Here is a 19,599-nt window from a genome sequence, read left to right as displayed (position 1 = left end):
CTAATTTGAAATTCTATATAAAAAAAAGACAAATCCTGCATGTTGTAGATTTTCTTATAAAGCATAACTCAGTTGAATATTGTATATTTATCTTATCTTGATAAGTAATAAGATTCTAGTCATTTGAGAGAGAAATTTTGATGATTTAAAGACTTATTGATTTGTTTGAACAGTTTTGTCATATCTTTAAAAAAAGAAAATTTATGGTTTAATAATTATTTTTATATTAATTTTTAAATTTAACGATTGATATGTTAAATGAAAGAAAAGTAAATTAATAATTGGGTAATAAAAAAAATTTATTGCATTGAATAATGTTATAACACAACATGTCAACTATTCTCTTTCTTCAATTATGGCAGACTTCATATCTTGCACGGATTCCATTCAAAGCTGGAATTAATGTTTCCAGGTGTCCAATGGCACTGTTAACATGCAAGTATTTCTCCAAGTTCATCTGTTGTTACAATGATTGGATCACTATGCTTTGTCATTTTAGTATAAAACTTTTTTCCATAGAACTTATAGAGATCGTGTTAATAAATGAATCAAAAATTAAAAAGAAGGAAAATTTGAAGGATTTGTATCTAGTTCCTAATAAACATCACTAAAAAGCTTTTATGGCTTTATTCTTTTTACGTGCTTGAGTAGATTAGGGTTTCCTATTTGTTTGTTTACTTTTTAATATTTTACCTATGTACTAACATAAACAATATTATATATATATATATATATTTTTAGTACATAAATGTGTATATCTATAGATATGTCATCATATGATTGGATGTTATTTTATCATTAATTTAAAATTACTCAATTACATCATTATACATCCATATATGTATACATTTGTATACTAAAAATGTATACACATAGTTTTATTGTATAAATATAGAATCAATAAAAATTTGCACCAGTGTTAGTATGACTGTATGTGCATGAAAATCTGCTGCTGCAATGCACAAACAAGATAGGAAAATCAAAACCAAGGCTTCAATTCGCAGGATCTACACATAATATATAAAATATTGAATTAGATACTTTATGGTTATAGGAATGTCTAGATTGTCATGTAGTTTGAATTTGTAAAGCTACTGAAATTACCTGTCCAAATTACCTTTCGACGTAACTAGTCTTCTACTCTATAAACTTTCTTGAATGACAACTTTCAATGGAGCAAATTATACTGTAAAAAGTTTTGGAGTAGAGATCTAATCAATATATAGTAGGTTAATTGACTCCAACCCTCCATGCCCCCATCAAAGGTTTAATATAAACCTTAAGACTCATATTTATATTACTTACCCAGATTATTATCTCTAAGTGTATTAGAGTTATCCTTATTAATCATTTAAGCTCATTTGTAAATGAGTATTGGACTGCCCGGTTTTATTAAATCAAAATTATAATTAATATTAGTCTACATTAGAAAATTTCTAACAAGGTCATGGGTTGATCTTTAAGAAGAACTTCGAAATATAATATATATAATAACTTAAATATTATAGGCTTCCAAAATTTGTTTGCGACTTCAAATTTTGTCTTTATGTTTCTGCTGGGAATTTAATCTTGAAAGATCGTTAGAGTCGTAACTTTTGGTTATTGAATCTTGTTATAGGATGACAATTTCAATTCTCTTGTGAGTGGAAACCTTTTGATAATAGTGATCATCTTATTTTTGTTCCAATTAGATCTCATGATAAAGATTTCTTTTTTAGTAACGAGGAACCCATCTGAGTTGGACCAGCCTAACCACACCGAACAAGTAAAACCCCAAGTCTAGTGAGAGTTTAATTTTAAAATGACATCAAAAAAGACTTGAACTCATACTCCCTTATATGTGGAGTCTCATTTTTTGCTACTAAAGCTACCCTTTGAAGCTTATAATGAAGATTTTGTTGTAATGATTCTCTCTACAACTCGAGTGTACTAGTGGTACTTTTTCTGTTGGCATTTCATAAGTACGAATTTGTAATTGTACTAACAGTGAATGTGTTACAACATTATTTTATATTATTATTATGAATAATACTTCGAGTATAAAATGGTTTATCTAATTATGACTTGTTTGGGCTTAGATTAATTCATTACAAAACCATCACATATATGATGAACTTTAGTTAAGCCCAAGGTTCCTTTTATAAGCTTTAATTTATTTATTTATATTTATATTTATATTTTGTTGTAAATATAATAGAAGAAACTAAAGCGGGATCGAAATATAAAGAAACAAAATATTGTATTAAAAAGAAATTTTGCTTGAATTCCCTTAAGCTTTTTAACCAAAGCAAATATTTATATGTATAATGCAAATGTATTTTTAGTGTTTTTCCACCACCCCCAATTGCCCAAGCTTTTCCTTGCGGATTGATGTTGATAATGTCTTCGTGAGTAAATCTATAAGGTTATCATTTGAGCGTATTTCCTTGGCATCAATTTTTCGACTTTACTAGAACTCATGAGTATAAAAGAACTTCGGTGAAATATGTTTGGTTATGTTTCTTTTAATGTATTCTTCTTTTACAAATTGCATTGTCTTCATGTGATATAGAAATAGTGTTAGTTGTAGAAGGAAGACTACATGTGTTTTGAATATGATGTATGATCGTGACCATATACATTCTCAATTAGCTTTATGGAAAGCTAAAATCTTAAAATGATTTGAAGATGTTGCAATCAAAGTTTGTTTGGTAGAACGTCATGATATTGTTATGTTATTATAAGTGAAGATATATCTCGTTTGTAATTGGCCTTGTGAGGGTAACAAATATAACTAGCAATTCTATATCCAACCAAACTAAGATTTTTAAAGGATTTAACAAAACAGATAATCCTAGATGTCTAGCTCCACATAGGTAATAAAATATGTGTTTGATTTGGCTCTAGTATCAACAGGTTGGTGTAGATTAAATTAGGTTTATAAATTCACTAGGATGATATATCTGGTCTAGTGTATTGGGTCAAATATAATAGGATATCAATAAGATTAAGGTAAGGTACTTCAAGACCGAGTATTTTTTTTTTCATTTTCTTTTTTAGAATGAAATGGGTCTTTTTATCATCAAGAGACCAAATAACCATTGAGGTGCTCAAAGTATAAATCTCATCCATATTAAAGTGTTTTAACAAATTTTTAGTATAGGTTGATTAACCGATAAGTATTCCATTTAAATTGTGTTCAATCTGTAAGTCCAGACAATATTTCGTTTTTCCCAAATCCTTCATCTCAAATTCATTTTTTAGATATTTGAGAATTTTTATAAGTTCCTCAGGAGTTTCAATTAAATTCATATCATCAACATATACTGTTATAATGACAAATCCTGATTTTGAAATTTTTATAAAAGGATATGGATATATAAGATCATTCATATAACCTTACTCTATCAAGTATTCATTGAGACAGTTATATCATATTTTTTCCAAATTATTTCAATTCATACAATGATTTTAATAATTAGATTGAATACATGCCTCTTAGATTGATTTTTTTTGCTTCAAACAATTTAAATCGTTTAGAGAGCTTCACATAGATTTCAATATCTAAGTTTCTATATAAATAAGTAATAACTATGTCCATTAGATGCATATCCACTCCTTCTAAGATTGTTAACATGATCACATAGATTTCAATATCTAAGTTTCTATACAAATAAGTAAAAACTATGTCCATTAGATGCATATCTAGTCCTTCAAAGATTGTTAACATGATCAAATATCTAGATGTGATTATATCAATCACAGGTGAGTATGTTTGATCAAAGTCTATATCCGAACTTTATGAAAAACCTTGGGCCATAAGTCTTGCTTTATCTACAATCTCATTTTTCTCACAAATACTTCTTTATACTTAATGGGTTGGACATCTATAGGCATTTGGACCATGGGCCTAAATACTTTACGTTTTCTAAGAGAAGTTAATTCTATCTGAATTGTTTCTTCCCACTTAAATCAATCATGTCTTTGTCTACATTCATCCATAATACATAGTTCAAAATCATCACAATTCATAATCTTAGTAGTGACTGCAAATGAAAATATTTTATCAATGTTAACCATTTCATAGGTCCACAACTTTTTTATATAAACATAATTTATAGAGATTTACGTATTCTTATGTTCATATATTTCAGAGATTGGTTTCACTTCAAGGGCTCTAGTCTCTTCAGGAACCATACCTTATTTTGGAGAAATAATAATGAATGTGGATTTTTCAGTTTTTTTTTTAATTATCATCATAATTGATGTCTATTTTATTCTTTTGACAAATAATATTTTAATAAGGTTTTTTTACAGTATTATAAATTATGAATGTTTGAATGGGGTTTTAAGTGATTTGCATGCTCAAATAGTCAAATGAAGTTATATTTCCCTTTAGAGGGTAGTACTTTTGGATAAGGTGTTACAATCATTGAACACTACAATAGCACTAACCAAATTATTTGTCTTAGGTTAGGATAATTTGAGACTCTGAACATTTCCAGAATAACCACTATATGTGAATATAAAATTCTCATGATCAGTTGACATGTATTTATCCTCTTGTCATGGTTCCACCATCCTAAACACATTCATGTAATTTAACTTAAAGTAAAAGACATTTGATGAAAAATCACTATTATATTAATAGAAATATGATTACAATACAAATACATTGATATAATGATCGGGGTAAAGATACCTACTTTAACACTTCTCTGTTAACTAAAATTATAAATGTGCAAATACTGGTTCAGGTCATAAAATCAGGCCAAACCATTTAGTTTACAATTTGGTTTGGTTTAGATTGCAAAATAGTTTGATTTGTATAGAATTATAACGTGTGTGTGTGTGTGTGTGTGTGTGTGTGTGTGTGTGTGTGTGTGTGTGTGTGTGTGTGTATGTATGTATGTATGTTTTAGGTTACAATTTCGGTGATTTTTATGCTTTATTGTATTTGCCCACATATAATTGATGTTCTTCAATTTAATTATGAGAAAGTCTTCTACTTTCTTCCTTCTACATCTTTGCTTGATGCTTCGCAATAATTAAACTTCTGTTCTGTTTGATTTTAAATGATTATTAAATGTTTGTGGATAAAAAATATGAATATAAAACCTTATAAAAATAAATTAAAAGGGATTTAATATATTATGTTTCTATATAAACTTGAAGCATGAGAATTATTTTCTCGTATTTTTGTATTATGGAGATACATTAGTCTTACAAGGGTTTATATTTTCAAATTATTCCTTATTATTTTCAGTTCATTTTTATCTGCTAGGCTGCCTGTTTGTCTTAAATACATTTTTATTCTAATTTAAGTGATTTGAGCGACTGACATTAATGTTATATTTATTAACAATCTTGTATTTTAATAATTACAATATATATTTTTTTTAACATTTAACCCATAATTCAAACTAAACTAACTCATAATTTTTCAATTTGTTTTGGTTTGATTTATTTTCAGATTACCAAACCACTTATTTGAGTTTGTTTTAAAAATTTCTCAAATTAAACCAAACCGGACCATGCATACTCTTAGCTTAAATTGCGTCTCTACGAAGCTCAAATGCATACTCTTAGCTTAAATTGCGTCTCTACGAAGCTCAAATGCATATAAAAGACATGGCCAATGAAAAGAGGACTAACAGTTCTTTCGCACTAAGGGATCTAGTCTCCTAGTGAAGTTACAACCATATTGGCAAACTACTATTGCTAAGCAAGCCAACAACAAACTCAACCGGCGATACTTTGAACCCTTAGTGAAGACGGTGTGACCTGTTGCATACACTCTTTAACTTCTTCTGCATAGTAAGATACACCTCACATTCCATGTTTCGCTCTTAAAGCCATTTAAAGGATATGTGCTTGCTACGATCCATGGCCTACCATCTTATAGTTTTTACAAGAAACCCATCATTGTTCAAGTGGCTATTCTAGCATCTTATTTCATGTTCATCGAGGCCAACAAAAGCCCCAGTCTTGCTACAATAGTCACAGAGTCCACCAGTGGATGCAACATAGGAAGATTTTGCCACATTTAGCTGATTATACGAGGAAATAGAACTTGAGGACAAGGTTTGTTTCAATGGGGAGGGCAATGTTAAGTGGTTGGAATGGAGATTGATCCATTGAAGGCCTAGGGAATAGCAGCAAAGTGGACATCCTAAGAAGAGAAACAAGAAGAGAATTTGATCGTTATACAATCCAAAGTACATAGAAGAGCGATTAGAAAAATTTTACACGAAAAGGAGTGGAAAGAGAGGATAGAGTCACTAACAACCTTGAATACATTACAGTCGATTGGATATAGGAAACCACTAACGTGGAGCAAGACTACACAATATACTAGCTAGGTTTAGCTTAGGGGTTATTTTGTATATAAATACCATGTCTTATTTAGGGGTTACAAAATTGTTAGTACTTGCTACCTTGTTGTAACTTGGTGGCTACAAAAAGATTTAAACCATTTTACCATTACAATAGAATAGTAGGGTTTGGCACTGGCTCTTTTTTAATCCACAATTGGTTCCTATCAGAAAATGTGACAAATTGAGAGAAAATATTATTTCTATTTTGTTTTGCCTTAAAAGGTCCTCTTAATCAAGGAGACCACTCATTTTATAGGCTACTAATAGTAATATTATGCCTGAGAGGGATAAAAAAAACTCTTGTACACATGCTATTCTTTGATTCTGGACTTCTCTTTCTTTTGATTTCTTTCCTTTTCCAGGCTTGGGCTTACACTTTTCAAAGTACACATTCAAAACACAACCTGCCATATTTGTTTCCTTCGTATATGAGTTGTTTATGTTACAGCAGCCCATTTATGATAGTATACGTTGATTGGATATATACATAAGGACTATTTTCCACTGAAGTTTTAATACATTTTCAAAGTTATATCGGTGGAGTTTAAAAAATGTAAAATCTCACTCATGACCAAATTATTATTAGAATGTTTTATTAAAAGTAGAAGTAAAATCGTTATTTTATTAATAATATTATAAAAATATAAAATTTATTATATTTTCCCTCCTAAGTTTTAAAAACTAACAACTTCATCGTTGTTTAAAGTTTTTTAACTTTGAAAAGTTACATTCCCCTCTCCCCAAACTTTTTCTTCATCCTTTTGACACTACCTCTGGTGTCAACAACCTCCCTTCTCAACCCTAAACTGTTAACCGATGAATGGGAAGTAATCTGGAGTATATCTTTTCGTCGGAGATGAAGAGATCTGGCGATGAGAAGATCTGGAATCTCTTCATTAGAGGAAAATCTACTCTAGATTACTTTCTTTGTGTCGGCCAACTGTTTAGGATAGAGAGGAGAGGTCGTCAACATCAAAGATAGTAGTCGAAGGGGAAAAAAAAAATCCCTCAGGTTTTGATGGGGGGGGGGGGAATGTGATTTTTCAAATTTAAAAAATTTCAAGTAGGGGTGAAATGTTAGTTTTTAAAACTTATGAGAAAAAAATAATAAATTTTATATTTTTTTAATATTATTAATAAAATAATGATTTTACTTTAGTCTCTAACAAAAAATTTTAACCTAATTGACTCATAGATGAGACTTTGGGTTTTTCAAATTTTACAAATGTGACTTTAAGAACGCATCAAAATTTGAGTGAGAAATACTCATTTGACCGATACATATATACAACAATTTCAATGTATTAAGTCTGTCCTATCCAAAAGAGTTTTGGATTCTATACCAACTTTAACAACGAGTATCAATAATCGAGCGAGTTTATACTTGATCAACATGAATTCGTAAATGAAAGAAGCACAATTGCTCAACGAAATTATAGCTACAACCCTCAATCTTCAAATGGCTTCAAGTGCCAGATTGCCCATCATTTTAACTAGAGGCATAGGACACTTGGTAACAATATCGAACCTGGAATAATTTGACGCACGTACAAACAAAGACAAGCTCAAGCAAACCAGCTCTCCAAAAGATAACCTTGAGGACAGAAACCCGTGCCAATAGTAAGGATCCAAATCAAAAAATGCATTGAAAAAGTTTCTAGTCCCATTTAAATCAAGCTTCAACAATGTCTCCATACCAAAAGAATAAAATTCTCGGCTACTTTTCCTCTCCATTGGCCACAACTCATTCCAAACTTTGCGGTGAAGTGGCCGGCCTCTGACCATCCGGGTGGAGCCGAGGCACTCTGCTATTGCACTAGCCACAGCAGGGGCTAAAGCCAGAGTCCGAGCCACCTGGTACCCAGTGGAAGGATGAACCAACCCAGAAGTCCCACCTATTGCCATCAAATTTTGAGGCATTGTGGGCAAAGGACCCCCCATTGGGATCAAACATTTTTCATCTTCTATCACTCTTTTCACTCTGATTCCAAGATATCTAAGCCTGGCAACCATTCTTCTCTTTATCTCCACGTAAGATAACACTGGCCTGCTCACTAATGAAGTTTCTTCCAAGAATATTAAGTTTGAATCAAACGGCATGGCATACAGAAAAGTAGGGAGTTTTTTATTGTTAGCTCTTAATTCAGGCTCATTCCCCAAATGGGTATCTCTCCAATCCATTAAAACCATCTTGTCTAAATCGTAAGGATGACTCTCCACTTCAGCTAAAATTCCATGAGCAATCTGATAACCATGATTTCTATGCTTGTTATATTCAATAAAAGAGCTTGTAAAACCACTTGCATCAACAACCAGACTTGCTTTAAACTCTTTTCCATCATCACAAATGATTGAAGATTCAAACTCTTGATGATTCACTTCCCAAACCTTAGCCTTGTGGAATTTAACCCCATTTTTGACACAATTCTCCATCATCTTCAACTTGAGTTTATTTCTACTAAGTCGACCGTAAGACCTGTCCAAGTACTTGGTTTTATGATCATTTATATAAACAGAAGTCATGGCCCAAGTTTTATCCAAACAATCTTCAAGTCCTATGCTTTCAAACTCATCAACCCAAACTCCATAATTGTTAGGCCATTCAGAAAGCGGTGAAGTATCAACGCAACATACCTTGATTCCGTGACTTGAGACTTGCTCAGCCAGACGGAGGCCAGCCGGTCCGGTGCCGATGACGACGACGTCGAAGCGACAGCGATCAGAGGGGTTGACCCAGGAGAGATCAAAGTCTAGCAACTCAGGTTTGCGCTCGGGTGTAAGCTCAAGAAAATTACCAAACTTGCTAGTATTGATTCTGTGATTGATTAATTTTCTCGAAGGTTTGCTGTGGGTCGTTTGAATCGGAAAAAATGAAGGTGTTGGTGAGTGATTTATTTGGGATGTCATAGCAGCAGGAGGCGGTGAAAACTGCCTGAAAAGAGTTGCCATGGCAGAGTCAGAAAGAGAATAGAAGAAGTGGGCTAATGCCAATAATGGAGAATTGACAGAGAGGAATCTCCAACCAAGAACAGGGAAATGATTCTCCCTCGCCAGTTTAGGTGCAGGCGCCAAACTAGTGGGATTTTCCTATTAAATCTTTAATCCGCCTTTAAGATAAAACACTGACTTAATTTTTTCTTCATTTAAACACCCTAAAAGTAAAGTTAATTTTTTACACAAAAAATAAAACAAACAAAATGTATATGGTTGGTAAGTCCACATGATTTTAGAATTCTGTTTCGTTAAATTTTGGCCGTCCACGTGCTGGCCCCACCATTCCCATTTTGTTTTTATATTAATTAATTTCTCTTTTGAGGAAGGCTGGTCGGTTAATGGGACCGACCTCACACTTTCGTATTCTCCACTCCAAAGTCTCTCTCCGTTGACTGGGAAGAGTCGAATGGTAAACGGATTTAAAAAAAAGGCGAAAAGAGTATTCCAGTCCGGGGTTGAGTGTTTAACCCTATTCATATACAATAATTTTTTAAAATTTAAATATTTATTAAATTTTATTATTATTATTATCAAAAATAAAATTATTATTTAATAAAAATATTAAAAAATAAAAATTTATTATATTTTCTTTTTTAATTGAAAAGTCTAACAATTTTCTCTCACTAAAAATTTAAAAACTTATTCTTTCTTCTTTAAGGTTTCATTTTTACTTATCTTCTCAGATCGATAGTTAGTCTTCTTATTCTGCCACGAATCACCACCAATACAGGCTAGAATGGATGGCCTGAAAACCGGAGTTTCCTAAAATCTCTATTGACTCTTTTTTGCAGTGAAGAGTGACGAAGATCGGTGCAAAACGTCGATCTTTGGCATCCTTCATCTTGGTGCTAATCGGTGTTTTCCAAAGACAAACGATGTTGAAGATTGATGTTTCGCACCAATCTTCGTCACAAAGAGGAGTTGACAAAGATTCCAAGAAATGTCCATTTTCGGGCCATTTATTCTAGTTGGTATTGGTAGTCGTACGTGACAGAGAAGTCGAGAGGAAAGAGAAGAAGGTTGTCGTTATCTTTGGTCATCGATAGTGTGGGTGAAAAAACCCTAGGGGAAAAGGGTAAGTTTTCAAACTTTGAATTAAAAAAAATTGTTAGATTTTTAAATTTAGAAAATGGAAGAATATAATAAATTTTTAGTTTTTTAACTATTTTTATTAAATAACAATTTTACCCTGACAGTAATAATAAAATTTAATAAATTAGTAAGTATTAAATTAATTTGAGTTTACAGTGCACCTTGGTGGAAATAAGTCTTTTACCCTTTTAAAAACATGATTCAATGATAATTTGGAAGTTATTTTTTAATACTAAATAGATTATATAAGTTACAAGCCTATAATTTAAAACATAGAAGCCTCTGGTTAATATACAGCAGGACCAAATTTAATCACTCATTGACCCAAAATCTATATGTTGAGAATTGAGAGCAGGGAAGGCAAACACATCCTGTTGGGACAGGCTATTACTCATCCTAACATAGATTAGGTTGAGTTTGGGTGGGACACCTTCTCACTACTTTATTATTTTTAATTTGAAAAGAGAAAATTACAAGATATATTAATCAGAATTATTATTTTTTTAAAGAATTTAAATAAAAATAATCAACAATTCTAACTAATTTAATTAAATATAATTTTGTTGTGCTACTTAACTTTTGGAAAAACCCTAAATTATTATCTACAGGTATTAAGATTAATTTTTATTTTATATTTATAAATTCTAAGTTCGAATGATAGTATATTGTCGTTGTAATGATTTACTGTTAATGCATACATTGTTTTGATGTTTATGGGTGTTCAGATGATATAATATATGATATTTTACGTTGGTAAATGGTTTAAAAATTATAGATGCATAATCCGTGAAAACGCCAAAGAAAATTGTAATTTGGAGTGGAATTCCCTAGTTGGCATAAGGTGGACTAGTGTAAAAAATATGGCAATTGGGAGCGCTAGAGTTAAAAAATATGCTAAACTTTAGTTAGCATACTTGTTATGCTTATTGCTTTAGTTGATGTGTTGGTTACATTTGTAGGGTTTTCGGGACATCAGAAATCTACAAGAAGAGTGAAAGATAAAACAAATTGTTGAATATATGAATCTGTGGATTTTGAACTTGATTTTGAACTATATGACAGTTGGATAATTACATTAGAGAAATTTGTTGGGGTATGTAAATTTTTTGGATTATTGCTCTCAGTGAAATATTCTGTGTTCTTCCAATCAACATTTTTGAATCAAAATTGCCTATAATCGCATTGCATTGTATTTCTAGGTTTCCAGTACTTGCATTGCATTTCTAGGTTTCCAAGCAGACCAGTATTGGCATTTGCATTACATTCAACTCTTTGCATTTCATTCCAACAAAATCAAAGGCATTTCCAAGCAAAAATCAGGAATTCAAGCCAAAATACTATATTGTTTTCAGGCTAGAGAAGATAACAAATGAACTTAGCAAATGCACATTATTACTAGTTAAATTGTGTAGAGTGAACCGGTTAGTATTGACAACGGTAATTTGGATTAAAGTAATTTGGTTATTTAATTTATAGGGCATTTGGTCTTTTATTTGAATGGTATTTTAGTCATTTTATTGAAAGAGGGTAATATAGACTTTTGGCTTGTAGGACATTTCTGTCATTTCAATTGAAAAGGGTAAAACAGTCATTTTAAGTATACTCTGATAGAAAGCATTAAATTTAACCACTTGTAAGTGGGTTTTTGGGATTTTCATAGTTAAAATGTGGAAATTTGGAAAAACAACAATCTTTGGGTCGGAAATAATCCTTCAACCATATAACTATTTATGTCATTTTTCTATCTTAATTTTGAAAACTAACAGTTTTTCTCTAACTTAGTTTTAAAAAAATTACTTTTTTAACCCATTATCTTAGGTTTTCATATTTTAGAATTAATAACCATCCCCTTTAAAATTTAAAAATATTACATTTACACCTCAAAAATGCATTCTCTCTTTCTCACGATTGTTCTTTCTAATAATTCACTACGGTGCATCGTCAACCCCACCATTGACATCTCCTCTCCCTCCTTAGTAGTTTTCTAATGTGAAAACCACCCAAAATCCTGCCGAAATGGTTAGATTTGTCACATGGATTTGTGTGACAAATCTATACTCGATGATGCACAAATTGATCGAACGATATCGCACAAATCTGGATGTCATTTGGTCAATTTGTGCATTAGTTGATGCATAGATTCGTACGATAAATTCAACCATTTGGATTTAATTTTTGGTAGTTTTTATGTTGAAAAACCATCTGAGAGAGAGAAGATATTGGTGGTAGGGTTGATGATGCATTGGAGTGCATCACCATAAAGAATTGTTGTTGGAAAGAGAGAATGCATTTTTGTGGTATAAGTATAATGTTTTTTTAACTTTGAGAGGTGACTCTTAACCCTAAAATATGAAAATCTTATATGATGGAGTGAAAAAATATCTTTTTTAAATTAAGTTAAAGAGAAATGATTAATTTTTAAAATTAAGATAAAAAAGATGATAAATTAGTTTTTTTAATAACAATTTTAAATAATATTTTTATTTTTGATAATAATTATAAAATTTAATAAATTTTTAAATTTTTAAATTTTTAAATCTTAACCTTTGGGTGGGAGTAAGCCTTATGGCCTTTTGTAATTTCTCTCACGGAATGGGCCATTATAGACTGACTAAACGGTCCACTTTAAAGCAAGGCTAGACTCGTCAAAATAGAGTAGATATTTCAATCATCAACAAGCTTTGCCACGTGTCGCAATTCGAACGACTAGAATAGCTAGCTTAGTCTTTTCTCTCTCTCTTTCTCGAAAGTCATCACCATTACTCCCAACTCAATAATTTCCACTCTAATCTAAAATCTAGGGTTTCTCAATCCATCCCAAAACTCCCACATCTTCCCTCCATAGGTAAACTATTTTTCAATTCGGTTACTTAATGAATGATTTTTATACTTTTTCTGAATTTTTACCGACTCAATTTTGGTGAAGTGACTATTTGTTTAGGTTTTTGTTCATTTTTGTTTTGGAATCTCAATGTTTGGGCTGGGTGTTTCGTTTTAGGATGGATGAGAACAAGCAGTCTGAGGTTCATTTGACGTCGGCTGCAGCTTTTGTAGAAGGGGGAATCCAAGAGGCTTGTGATGATGCGTGCAGCATATGTCTGGAAGCCTTTTCTGAGAGTGAACCTTCAACGGTACTTTAGAATTCAGTGTTGATGGCGTGTTCTTTTGAATTTTTATTTTTACATAGTTCTGAAGGCGTTGTCTGTTTTATATGCAGGTGACTAGTTGCAAGCATGAGTTCCATCTTCAGTGCATTCTTGAATGGTATTTATTTTCATACCAGTTTGGGGGGATTTAAATTCTTATTTATGGATTCATTAGTTCATATCAAACAAATTATTAGTAATAACAGTGTTTTGGTTTTTGGGATTGCTAATTAATGACGACAAGCTAGATTTGAAATGACATGAAGGCGCTCTTTATGTGAATAATTGTTATGAAGTTATATTCGTGCTATGTCCTGGCCAAACTACAAGAGTGTCATCAGTTATCTTGCAACTGTAGTTTTACATATGGCTGGTTTAACTAATATGCCAATGTAGACACCCAAGTGACCTCTGATAGCCTCTGTTGGATTGAAAATTATTTTCCATTTCTTGGGAGCTAGTATCTTTGTTTGATGTTCTTCATTCTGTAACCTTTGTTAATCATGATTCATGGGGCACGGGAACATGCAATAAAGATTATATGGTGCATTGTTTTTCCGATAAATGTTTAATTGATTTCTACTCTTCTTGAGATTATATAGCTAAATTTTTTATTTAAAAAGGCTCAATACTTGACTATAGTTGGGATAAAAACAAGATAAGTCTGTATATATGTCCCTAATAATCTTTTGAACATGATAAAGACATGTTTGATGCTTTCAAAATCACTTCTGCCCCCTTGAATTTAATGGAAGCCTCACGTTTTCATTCAAGGATAGACATTCAATCAAATTTGATTCCAAAAACATAGATAGCTTTGAATGTCACAAAAGATGCTAGATTACCCCATGAGTTTGCATGCTAAGTAAATGAAATGGGATCAAGCAGTTTCAAGATCCTTGAATGTATAAATTGTTTTACATGGGAACTCATGCTAGTTTGCTGTGAAATTGGTTATTTCAAACTCTGAGGAAATCTATTGCTAGGATCTTTGGTTGGATGTAGGTGTGCTATTGTAAAATTAATATTTTTATGTTTCTTGTGTTGATGGTTGAATGTCTCAGATGAGAGGCTACAGGCTTCATCAAATAGAAATTGGTTGGTTAACTATTAAGCATGGATTGTAATTAAAAGTGCTGGTTTTCGGTCGAGATTACTATGAAAACATAAATTGAAAACCAACTTATGATTCATATGTACTCCTCCATTGTTGGGAATGTGTTAGAAATGCTTGCATGTGGCTATCTGTCTCTTGAAAACATTCGAATTTGCTTCATCTTCAATCTCTTTATGATGCAAACTCCAAGTTAAATCTTTCTCATGCCATGTGACACTGTTGATATGTGAGCCTTGCTCTTGATATTGTCAATTTTAGATTTCCTGATGTTGATAGAGTTTTCCCTTTAATATTCTTTGGCTAATGATGATTCAATATATTAGAGTGTTGCTTTCTGGTTGCTTTCATGTAAGTTATGACCAATCACTAGTTATAACTTACCTTTTATATATTTTCACTATCAGAAGAGAATCTAGTCAAAATCTTATAGCAATTCTAGATTTGAAACAGATATTTGATACAAGTTTCGAATATTATTTCATTCTTGTAGGTGTCAGAGAAGTTCCCAGTGCCCCATGTGTTGGCAAGCTATCAGCCTGAAGGATCCTACCAGGTTTTCATCCCATACCATGTCTTCTTTGTTTTCTTTATTTACCTCACACATTTAGTTCTACGGAATTTATGATTTTGCTCACTTTGGCAGCCAGGAATTGCTTGAGGCTGTAGAGCGGGAGAGAAACTTTAGTTTTAATACATCTAGAAATGCTACCATATTTCATCATCCAACTCTGGGAGATTTTGAGTTACAGCATGTTTGTACTCTTGTTATGCTATTTGGAAGCTTATTTGGTCAATACTACCACATATATCTCGTTGCTAAAGGTAGTGTCATTTCAATGTTGTTACCTTCAATGCAGTTGCCAGTGGGTGCAAATGATGCTGAACTTGAAGAGCGTATAATCCAGCACTTAGCTGCAGCTGCTGCAATGGGGCGAGCACGCCACATTTCTAGAAGGGAAGGCCACAGGAATAGATCATCAGCTCATGGCCGTCCACAGTTCTTAGTGTTCTCAGGTCATCCTAATTCAACTCCAGCTGGTCCTGTCTCTTCATCTCCTATTCAGAGAGGAGAAGGTGAACCAGCTCCTACAGCTACACCTTCATCTCCTCCATCTGTGGGTGAAGATCCTTCACGATCAAATGTACAACTGCTTTCTGTTCAAGGTGACAATGGTTTAGCTTCACCATCTGGATCAAATGCTCTTTCTCCAAATAAGCAGGGAAATACCGCAAATAATAGGTATCTACCATTCTTTCAACTATTATGTTCATGAAAATATCTATTTGTTTAAAATATTTATAATTCTTTGTTTTTGTATCAAATTGCAATTATGCTTTTATTATTTTCTTTTAGGAGCTCACCTAATCAATCTTCCCCAAATAGTCAAGATAGAGCTGGACCATCAGAGTTCCAATCATTTTCAGAGTCTCTTAAATCCCGATTTAATGCTGTTTCAATGAGGTATCAATTGCTTAACAAATTCTATACTTTTGACAAGGTTTGATTAAATCATATGATTGCCTTCAAGTTGGAGTGCTAAGGAAACTTGACCACCTTTATCTTCTCCTCAGGTATAAGGAGTCTATTTCAAAGAGTACAAGGGGATGGAAAGAAAGATTTTTTTCTCGCAACAATACAACGGCAGATCTTGGTTCTGAAGGTAGAAGGGAGGTTAATACTGGAATTGGAATTGCTACAGTATCACGCATGATGGAGCATCTAGAAACCAGAGACAATGTTAGAACTGACACTGCATCTGTAACAAACGGTACAAATAGCTTAGTTACTGAATTGAACAATCCAAATAGCTCAGGTCCTGAATCAAACAACCAGCAAATATCTGGAAGTCTGGTCAATAGTCCTGTGACTGATAATAAGGGCCAAGCTTCATGTGCTGCTAGTTCTGGCTCAAATTAAATTTAGTTCCAGCCATTCTATCAGCACAAGGCATTTTATTTTGAAAGGTAATTCAAATTCTTTCTTTATTTGGATAAATGCATGTATCTTCTCTTAACTATATTTTAAATTTCAATACATGTTCACCAATTCGCTTGTGATTATAATTCCCTCTTTTGATTGATATCTTTCTTTTTTGTTGAAAAATCATTTATTAATTTTGTTTTTGGTTGCTTTATCAATTTCAATGTTACAAATTATTTTCATCTGTCAAAAGTTGGAAATTTTTAATCAAAAGAAAACAATGATGTGGAAACTTGAAATATTGTCTTCTGGGTGTAAATTCTCAATCCGCCTCAGGTGAATATTTCCTAGATGTCTTCTGGTTGTAAAAACTCAATCCTTCTCAGGTGAATATTTCCTAGATGTCTTCTGGGTGTAAAAACTGAATCCTTCTCTGGTGAATATTTCCTAGATGTCTTCTGGTTTGTATATTGTGTAACTAAACCCACTCTTTTGGAAAACGTGTGGGCTTCTCCTATCAAAACAAGATGTCTTTAAATAATGATGCATTTTTATAATGTCATGATGTTTTTTATTTATCATAGGGTTCTCAACAACAAAACAGAAAATTTAGAAGTTTGGTCTCCTAGTTCTTGCACATGTGAACAAATTAAGTAGATGAATGTTGCCTTCAATCTGAGGGGGGGAGCTTAGAGTTAACATTACAAGGACATATAATAAAATCTTTGGTGAATGTGTGCCAATTCTGGGCTATTACAGAGTCTGAGTCATTCATCTTTCTATTTTTAATATGCCTGGGGTGGTACTACAGTTTTTGTTGATGCACTGTGTTTAATGTCGTGTAATAGTTACTCTCTGATTAAGGTGTTCACTGTCAGCTTTCCACTTCCCTCCTGTGATGCAACTTTTTGCTTAGCTAACCAATCTTTTCAAGTTTTGTGTTGGAGCATACTTGATTACTTGTTTGCATGTGTGGAAAGTTTCTAGATTTGGATAGAGCTTCTAGATAACGGATTCAATTTTAAGAGTTACTGTAACATGCTTATTTTGTGTCTACTCATGGAAATTTTGCTTCCTTGATGGCCGCTGGTTTAGTTCTCTAGCTGTCTTTTCATGATTAAAGTGACTATATGGAGAGGTAATTGGAATGCAAAGTATAGTTACCCAAGTTATGCAATGAAAGCCACATACCCAAACCAGAGGTGGAATAGTTGTTTATTACATTGGGTATATTAAAATTTGTGTGAAGGCTTGTCTGCTTGTTTTTGCATGTGTCAATGCTAAAATTGAAAGTGTATCGTTAAATCATTTGGGTTTTGCTATGTTGTCATATTCCTAAATTAGTGTTGGCAGGAAGATTTCTCCTTTCAGTGTGACAATTTAGGATGACTTCAATTATTTGGCATCTTCCAGCATTTTGTATATTTGTCTTTTTAATATGAAATATCAAAAGGTTTTTCAAGGATTGCTGAGGGCGAGAAGCAGAGTGGAATTTGTAGCTTGGGGGGTGTATATTACCTAGATTCGAATTAAAGCTTTCAAATTCCGATTTTGTTTTTGTTTGAATCTTGGATTATTATTTGATGATTGATATGTTTTGCAAGTGAGTAAATATTCAACTATGTAGAAGCCTTTGATATTAACCTTGACCTTCCATTTTTCAGGTATTGGCATACTGTAATGTGATGCTTTGCCTCTTTTCATCCTGTAGAAATTCCTTTGAGAAGATGATTCAGAATAAAGCTGGAGACAGAAACCACTTTTATTTGAACATAGAAAACAGTTGATGATTGTAAATTGAAAACTTAATGGTTTGAGTGTTGGATGGTAAATTGAATGATATTATATAAGATGTTTTTAATGTTTTCCATCCATGCAAGCATTTTCTAAGGGTATTTGAATAAAATAATATATTTATGTTTTTTTATTATTTTTAAGAAAAACAATAATTATTTATATTTATGTATTTTTATATAATTTTATCAAATAGTTATAATTTATATTTAGTAATCTTTAAAGTAATATATCTTTACGGTAATTTTTCTATTTTAATAATAAAAAATTTTTTAAACCAAACTCCCTTTAGGGTGCATTTGATTTAGGTAATCATTGACCAACAAAAATATAAAATTATCAAAAAGATAGATTACTTTGAAGATTACTTGATGGGTATAAATAATTATTGTGTTAGAATAAATGTAATAAAATGATACTAAGATATTATTTTAAAATATATTTTATATTACTTATTATATTAATTAAAATTAATGTATATTTAGTATCAAAAAATTAATAAAGAATGATAGAATTGTAACAAAATATTATCTTGATAATTGTTTAAAGTAAGGTTGTATTACTTATTATATCGTTATTAGTAATAAAAAATTATCACTCTTTTATTATTTGATAAAATAAATAAGATAATATAAATAAAAAAAGGTAAATTACCACTATAACTCTTTAATTTCCAAAAACCAAACTCCCCTTGAAATATTCAGTCTTCCAAAGAAATGGCCTTGCATGGATGCAGACAGGTGTTATATAGTTCCCTACGTTGGCAGTCTTCAATTTTATTCATTAATTTGTTCCCAATTGTACCATTTTCCTTTTTCCCACTGCCCTTCGAGCCTAAGTGACTTTATGTTTTTTTTTCAAGTGAGTTTTAGTGATTCGTTTAGTGAAGATATCAGCCAAACCACGGCTATATTTGCCTGTCACTCACATCAACGTTGATAACATTGTAGGACACAATGGTAGAGGTCAATAAAATTAATAAAATATTAGAATTTTTAGAGATAACATTCACGACTAGTGAAACTGATAGCATTTTACAGTTTCATAATTTAATAAAAATTATCTGGTATAATTAAATAATAATCTAACCACAATAATTAACATTTATAAATTTTGATAATTTAACATTCGATCACATAATAATACATCATTTATATATTTCAATTATATATAAAAAAT

General features: G+C 31.7%; 2 protein-coding genes across 2 annotated transcripts; one reads left to right on the top strand and one right to left on the bottom strand.

Annotated features, from left to right (window-relative positions):
* Positions 1-7,717: 7,717 nt before the first annotated feature.
* On the bottom strand, positions 7,718-9,468 carry LOC123208374 (capsanthin/capsorubin synthase, chromoplastic-like). The gene has a single exon (XM_044625846.1). It carries the CDS (start codon positions 9,303-9,305, stop codon positions 7,812-7,814), a length of 1,494 nt encoding a protein of 497 aa, XP_044481781.1. The 5' UTR covers positions 9,306-9,468; the 3' UTR covers positions 7,718-7,811.
* Positions 9,469-13,127: 3,659 nt separating this feature from the next.
* LOC123208375 (E3 ubiquitin-protein ligase RHF2A-like) lies at positions 13,128-18,496 on the top strand. The gene is made up of 9 exons (XM_044625847.1): positions 13,128-13,287; positions 13,441-13,573; positions 13,660-13,706; positions 15,196-15,258; positions 15,349-15,457; positions 15,563-15,945; positions 16,060-16,167; positions 16,278-16,670; positions 18,291-18,496. The coding sequence occupies exons 2-8, from the start codon at positions 13,442-13,444 to the stop codon at positions 16,621-16,623; spliced, it is 1,188 nt and encodes a 395-aa protein (XP_044481782.1). The 5' UTR covers positions 13,128-13,287; position 13,441; the 3' UTR covers positions 16,624-16,670; positions 18,291-18,496.
* The last annotated feature ends 1,103 nt before the right edge of the window (positions 18,497-19,599 follow it).

Source organism: Mangifera indica, chromosome 2 (assembly GCF_011075055.1).
Source record: "Mangifera indica cultivar Alphonso chromosome 2, CATAS_Mindica_2.1, whole genome shotgun sequence".
NCBI classification, from domain to species: Eukaryota; Viridiplantae; Streptophyta; class Magnoliopsida; order Sapindales; family Anacardiaceae; genus Mangifera; species Mangifera indica.
Note: the sequence above shows the minus strand (reverse complement) of the source record. Positions and strands in the feature narration are given on the sequence as shown.